The following is a 7,295-nucleotide window of genomic DNA, read 5'->3' on the forward strand; positions in this document are numbered from 1 at the left end:
TCCTCTTCGCCGCCAAGTCCCTCTCCCTTTCCAATCTGGTCCGCTCGATCGCCGCCGCCATGAATTCCGGCCCGGCCCATTTCACCCTCTCCGCCCCATCGCATCAGTCGCCCTCATTCTCCACTCCTGTCCTCTTCTCCTTCATCGCAATCTCTTCATCCTCCTCCTCATCATCTATAATGGTCACCATACCTGATTGGTTCACAGGCCCAGCCCTGGGAAATTCAAGGCCCGGGGCGAAAAATAAAATTGGGCCATTTTATATAAAAAAAAAATCAAAAATATTTTATATTGATAAAAAAAAATGATACAACGGGGGGGGGGGGGGACAAAAAACCAATACCCCGAAAAATAAACATTACATCACTTTATATCAATCAAATCTCATCGAAAATGATTTCTTCTATATATTGTAAACAATTGCCCATCAATGCAAAATATGATTTAATCGCACTCTTGCATTCCCTTTTGTCTAGCACTAGCTGCTTCAACTTTTATATATTGTAAACAATTGCCCATTAATGCATACTTTGGGGCCCAAAGATCGCGCTCTTGTTGTTCCTTTTCTCATATTCCTAACATAATTTTTTTTTTTTTTTTTTTACCCATCTACTGCTTCAATTTGGGCCCTAGGCTGTCACCCTTCAAAACTTGGGCCGTCACGAGCCCGAACTGCAGCTCGGACCTCCGACCCAGAGCTGTCCTCGTCGTTCAATCTCGCCACTTCACCTTTTCCTGAGGGTTGCGACGGCGACGAAGATCGCTGCGATATGGCCGAAGGAGCAATGACCGATCCAAATTGAGGTCAGGTCCGGCTATGGTACTCTATACTCGTTTGGAGATCTAAAACCAAGAACAAAAATTTGGTCACTGAGACCTGTGTTCTGCTCGACGGCGGCAAGAAGAAGCTCTATGATTTGGCAAATTGGGTTTCTGGCAAATTGGGTAATTGCCAAATGAATTGGCATTGCTTTTGCTGGAGTCTTCACTGCTGCTTCCCATGAAGCATCTGACGTTTTTGGGGGACATAAGATTCATGCTCTTGTAATCAAAGGCATCAACCGTAGGGACATTTAGATTCCGAGGTGTTTGATGGGAGTTCTTTACTTGATATGTATTGCAAAATGGGTCTTCTGGGGGATGCACGTAAGGTGTTTGATAGAATGCCTGAGAGGAATTCGGTTTCGTGGGCTACTATGATTTCTGGGTATGCAATGCAACGCTTGGCTGGAGATGCGTTGGAGCTTCTCGGGTTGATACGTAGAGGTGAGGACAGTGAGGGAGAGAATGAGTTTATTTTGACTAGTGTTGTGAGTGCCTTAGCTGTTCCTGAGTTTGTTGATACGGGGAAGCAAGACTTGAGGCGAGGCCAAGGTGTTGATCTGAGGGTTAAGGGAGAGGAGGTGGGTGGAGATGGAGGAATGGGGTTTTTGATTATTTTTTTTTTGTTTTTTTAGGAAAATTGTGTGAAATGACAAATTTAGCCCCTTAAGTGGGCCCCTCCGTCAAAGTAAACGTTCAAATTGGACGGCACAGTAAAATTTGGACACGGCTGATCGAAATTGAAAGCACAGGGGTGTTGCTGATCAAATTGAAAGGGGAGGGACTGACATGATGTTGAGTGCAAACCACAGGGTAGTAAACTGAAATTTTTGCTAATATTATTGTCATACTAGATTAAATAACAAGGATTATAGAACTTATCTATTAGATTTATAGGCTTCTGAAAGACACATTACTCGAAAAGAGTTTATGGTTGAGGCATGTAAACACTGCCCTTAAGAGTAGATTTCGCCCCTCGGAGACAATGTCTCGGTGTAGCAGGTTTGTGGCGCCCTACCCTCCAGGGTACAACAACCTCGATCCTTGTAGGTGTACACTCACAATACTCGGATCACATCGAACAGCTTGAAACTTCTTTTAGTGGAATAGATAAATTAAAGGAAATACGTGAATACTTTGAGCTCGGAAAGGTAATAAAGGAGATTGAATTTTTGTTGTTTTATTTTTTATTTGGAAAGCTAGGGATTATATATATGGCAGGAATGATCAATGCAATGACAATTTAACAATAGCAATTAAGCTATGTAACTTATGTAACTGAAAGGAATATTATGACATTGATTAGGAAGAATCAAAACGTCAAAATAGGAATGACATTTAAACTCTGTAACTTATGTAACAGAAAGGCAATATATATCTTGACATTGATGAGTAAACCAAAACGGAATAAGCAAATAAAGAACCACCATAAGTGCAGACTTTGAACAAATGAATGATATATGAGTAAACTGATGAAATCTTTGTGTCAATCACAATCAAAGAGAGTTAATGACTATTGCCATCTACAATTAAAGGTCCAATGGAGGTTTCAAAGATAGCTGGTATTTTGAAATATTCTAACTAAATTCCAACAATCCCCCACTATTTCAAAATACCAAATTTCAAGGAAAGTGAAAGATAAGGAACACCAAAAGAACGTGAGAATCAATGCATCAGAACTGGTGTCTTTTGGACTATGAACCAGCCATAGGACAAATTAATCGTGACCCACGAAACCTTGGTGAAAATAAAATTTTCTATGAACCAAAATTTCTAATTGTGAATCAGACAACTAACCATCCACATTAACTCTCGGATCAAGCTGTTCGAAGCGGGGTGGCGCGAATAGGCCATGCACCCTACCTGGATATTCATGAATGCTCTAGAGAGTATGCCTTGCTTTCATAGGAAGCGGCCCCACTTCCACATCCATATAGGTGAATCCATCAAGTGTGTACTGCAAACAAACACACCACCACTACACCAATTTCGGAATCAGACAACACATATCAGACGACAGCAAACATTTTAACTGTCGTCTGAAATAATCAGACGACAGCAAGAAATATTCTGTCGTCTAAGTTTTCAAATGGGACAACAGTTTTTTCTTAGCTCTTGTGCAATAGCTTTTTAGACAATGGCTGATTTTTTTGATGTTGTCTGAATGAGTTAATTCAGACAACAGTTATTATGTGATGTTGTCCAAGGTTCATATATACAATGGTTGATAAAAGATGTTGTCTGATTGTTTTTAATCACCCAACAGTTATTACTTTTCTGTTGTGCAATTACCATTAATACAATGGTTGAAAAAGATGTCGTCTGATTGTTTTGATTCAGACAACAGTTTATTAGTTGTCTATTGTGCTACTCTCTTTCAGACAATGTACTGAAATTGATGTTGTGTGAGTTTTAGGGCTCAAATGATTTGCGCGCCCTAGTTACACTAAACACTTGGCCAAAATTTTAATTTTCTTTCTTTCCCTCCATTAGTTCGACAAAATTTTACTTTGATGTTGACTAACCCTAGAAACACAACACACACACTCTCTCTCTTTCTTAGCCGCACGCCCAATTCTTTGTTATCTCTCCCTTCCATTTCTCCCTGCCATCGCTGGAGGCCACCATTTCTGGCCATCAATTCACGACACCGCCACCACCAATCGAACCAGCACCTCAATACGATCAAAACCCAAGCCCAGCATCGCCATGCACCGACTCTTGCCTCTGCACGCGACCCTCCAATCCACGATGCTGCTGCTCCCTTACCTTCGTCGATTTTTGGCCGCCATCTCGCAACACCTCCACCACCGCTTTGATTCAGTAAGCTTTGAACTCTCCTTTTTGTCAAAATCGAAGCTTCAGTTCTACAGATTATGAATTCTGATTTGCATTTTTTTCTGAATTTGGAGGTCCTGTGGGTCTTCAATGGAAAAGTTTGAGTTTATGGGTTTTTGTTTTTCACTCTTCAATCCATCAATCGATCGGTTTCTTACTTTGAATACTTTCTGGACTTTCAATTTTCAGTCTTCAATTCTTCAATCGCCTCAAACTCAAGTAGCAAAGCAGATGTCCTTAAAGCTCAAGTAGATTTCTGGATTCGATACTTCGATTCCAGTTTTTGATTTCAGATTCTTCAAGCTGGGTTCGATTTCGAATTTCTGGGTAACTTGCTTGGTTCGGCTTTCTTCAAGCTTGGTTCGGATTGCATGATTTGCATCCCATAGGACCATTATTTTAACAATTTAATTTGTCTCATTTGGTATTTCTTGTTAATTGAATCACTACTTCCTAAAACAAAGGAATGCATACAATTATCCCTGTTCTCTGTTCTCTCTTTCTCCGACACGGCCGCATTGGTAAGTCTAGATTTCTGTTTTGATTCATCAATCATTCAAGTATCTTGGTTTCTGGGTATTCAGTTTTATGTCTTCAAGTCTTCAGATTTCTGGGTCTTTGGTTGTTTGAGTTGAAAACATTGGTGTTTGGTGATTGGGTTTTCAGGGATTTAGTTTGTGATTGTTGATTAGATTGATAGTTGGTATAATTTAAATAGTTTGACTATGATTTAGAAATGGGTTGGCATATTTTTAATGGTATGTACCGATAGCAGGGTCTTAGTTTTTGTTACTCTCACTCTCCTCTCAGAGATATACTGATTTGATAATGAGGTTTTTGTACTGGTGTTAATCTCACTGCCACCCCCTTATCATATCCATCACAATCTCTCTCTGTTTTGAGTATGGGTGAGAAAGTGTGCAAGTAGTCCTCTGTTTGTGAAGAAATTGAAAGAGTGGGAATAGAAAGTAGTTTCTGTGGGAGAAGAAGAGCCTCTTTGAGAGTGAGAGAGAGAGAGAGAGAGATTTTCATATGTTGTTGTTGTTCACCATGAATTGATAAAGCTACGGCCTATCCCTCATGTCAGCACAGTACAAGTAATCAATAATTGAATGAAACCAATTTAATACCCACATACCAAACTATCTTTCATTTTTTGTTTTCCCTTTTCTCTATCTTTCATTGAATCCCTTTTCATGTCAGCACTATGCAGATACATTACTAGCTAGATAGGTTAACTACCAGAACATCATTAGTTACTTAGAAATATGACTTGAAAATAAAGAAGATTAATATACTGTTTTAGCTAGTAAGTTTTTTTTTTTCCTCCTCTCGTGGAAAATTATAAAGATTTCAAGAGTTAAAGTTTTATTTAAATTGATTGTCTTCAACGTGAGTTTCATGGTGTTTCAATTTAGATGGAAGTTTAGTGTTTGAACTTATACAAGCAATGCAGCTGTCTATGATTTCTTTCCTCTATTGTCGTTCTTTTTGTTTGTTTAGATGAAGAGTTTCCATTTAACCGCAACACTTGTGAATTTGTTTCAGATTTCTGAACTGCTGGTCAATGTTACAAAGCATGTTTTACAGCCAAAGTATGAGATACTTACGGCTGAAGAAAAGAAACATCTGCTAAGGAAGTACAAGTTGGAAGACAAGAAGGTAACTATTTGCTGATATTATCATTTCTAAGTTCAAGGATAATCTTTAAATTGTTAAGTTTGTCTTGATTGAGTATGGAGGTCTCTTGGACACTAATGCACATGTTTGGTACGAAAATGTGGACTGTCTTTCCTTCTGGCCCATAAAGAATGATATTTAATGGGGAATGGAAATATTTACCTAACCTAAAAGGTCGAACAAATCTAAAATTCCATGTCATATGAGGGGGCAGTCACTACTTCAACTGATGGTGGGGCAGCAAGGGATATTTTAGGCTTGCCATATATTCTCAGAATCTCAGTGTTTCAAACTTCTATGCCATAATCTATTAATGTTTAGTCTTGAATGAGTAAAACAAAAGGAGGCAAGTGAGTTCATGTGACATCTTCATCCTTGATTGTTGTTTCTTTAGAAGTGCTTTACTCTATTTGTTAGGAGTATAGAATTCAATTAGATGATCTCTTTTTTCTCACAGACTATGTTTGTAGCATGGAAAAGTTTATTTCTCTTTTGGAAGTCCATCCAATCCTAAAGCAACTTTAGGTACTGGTCAACTAGTAAACCTACGAAAATTCTCATACTTTTTGCAAATTTTTCTGTGAGATTCGTTGATGATCAAAATCTCTGTTCTTAATTTTTTCATGTCATGGTGTACTAAAAGCAAGAAAAAGCCAGTTAAAAAAGCTTACAGAGAAAGCATGCATGGTCATATTGCTGACAAAATGTTGGAAATACTTGCAGCTGGTATATGGATTCTCCTTTATCGTTAGTCTTTAATTGCAACATCTTTGCTATCGTTTGCAGATCGAGCAACCACTTATGAGAAATTTTGTATCAAACTGCTCAAGGCTTTGAACTGAGATGATGGAAATGAAAGGCAATGTGCAGTCATTGGGAGATCAAGCTTGGAACACCAGCAAGTTGTATTATTATTTATCATCATGTAAACCTTATGAAATTAGAAAGCTTGTTAAGCTAATGAAATGGATTAATGCTTTATGAAATTGCCTTTGTTGGATCTATTGGAATTTATTATGAAAGTTGCTTTTAGTAAAATATTAGCTAGAGTCACTTTCATATCACTCTCAATTAAGTAAAAACAATTGTCCAAGGGAGCTAACACAACTAAATGGATAGCATAAACTGTTGTTGGAGCCATTACAGCACAATAAGACTCTACATCGAAACCATTGTCTAATAAAAACTCAAACAACAGTTTTTTTCAGAAACATGCAGTATCAAATACAAGCAGACAATGCTTTCTTCAATTTTCTGTTGTCTTGTTTAAATCTAGTCCATAGAAAACAACTAGTCAGATGATGTACAACCTTCATTCAGACAACAGTTTATTTACAAACCAATGTTTTCTGATTGTTCTTCACAAGTTTCTCTCTTCTAGCAGCTGTTGTCTGAAATTGATTTGCACAAGAGTTAAGATACTCGACGCTGTTGTTCTTTCTGGTGTTCAGACAATAGTCATGTAAGTCGTTGCTGTTGTGCAAAATTTCCTCAGACGACAGTTACGTCCTATTGTCTGATTCACCCATCAGACGGCATTGAGATAGACAACAGCAACGTGCCTTAGCAGACGACAGTGAAAAACTGTCGTCTGATTCATTTTTTGGCATAGTGCACCCAAATGTTTGGGCTATGAAACTCATTAAGAACATTTGTTCAACCTTACACATTGCAGTTCAAGCACTATTTATTTACACCATAGGGAGGGACCATCAATAGCTTTATTTGATAGTGCAACACTGACCAACAAGTGACTTGTTCTTACCCATATGAACCTACTTCATGGGATCTCCAATCACATAGGTTGGGTTACCATCACTCTTGATCTTTGTCTATAGGCATAAGCCCCATCCCCCTCGATGTATTAACCACTAGCTTTTGGCTTTTAGTCTACTGATTTTGTCAGAGTATTGGCCAAAATCAACTCTGACCTACAAAGCTTATTGATTAATCTC

At 38.3% G+C, this 7,295-nt stretch overlaps 1 protein-coding gene across 2 annotated transcripts; it reads left to right on the plus strand.

Moving 5' to 3' along the window:
• Positions 1-3,346: 3,346 nt before the first annotated feature.
• On the plus strand, positions 3,347-6,378 carry LOC133715775 (DNA-directed RNA polymerases II and IV subunit 5A-like). Of its 2 annotated transcripts, XR_009849210.1 has the most exons (4): positions 3,347-3,645; positions 3,850-4,181; positions 5,209-5,322; positions 6,127-6,378. XR_009849210.1 is itself a non-coding variant. In XM_062142419.1 (3 exons), the coding sequence occupies exons 1-3, from the start codon at positions 3,532-3,534 to the stop codon at positions 6,175-6,177; spliced, it is 279 nt and encodes a 92-aa protein (XP_061998403.1). In that variant the 5' UTR covers positions 3,347-3,531; the 3' UTR covers positions 6,178-6,378. The 2 variants fall into 2 exon arrangements, 1 of the variants encoding a protein (XP_061998403.1); XM_062142419.1 differs by lacking the exon at positions 3,850-4,181.
• Positions 6,379-7,295: the final 917 nt, after the last annotated feature.

The sequence above is a fragment of the Rosa rugosa genome, chromosome 6 (assembly GCF_958449725.1).
Source record: "Rosa rugosa chromosome 6, drRosRugo1.1, whole genome shotgun sequence".
Taxonomy (NCBI): Eukaryota; Viridiplantae; Streptophyta; class Magnoliopsida; order Rosales; family Rosaceae; genus Rosa; species Rosa rugosa.

Excerpts from the sequence above, each read along its gene's own strand:
- LOC133715775 (XM_062142419.1), top strand. The coding sequence starts at position 3,532 with ATGCACCGACTCTTGCCTCTGCACGCGACCCTCCAATCCACGATGCTG. Across the intron at positions 3,646-5,208 it reads TCCACCACCGCTTTGATTCA|ATTTCTGAACTGCTGGTCAA; the intron begins GTAAGCTTTGAA and ends AATTTGTTTCAG. Across the intron at positions 5,323-6,126 it reads ACAAGTTGGAAGACAAGAAG|ATCGAGCAACCACTTATGAG; the intron begins GTAACTATTTGC and ends TATCGTTTGCAG.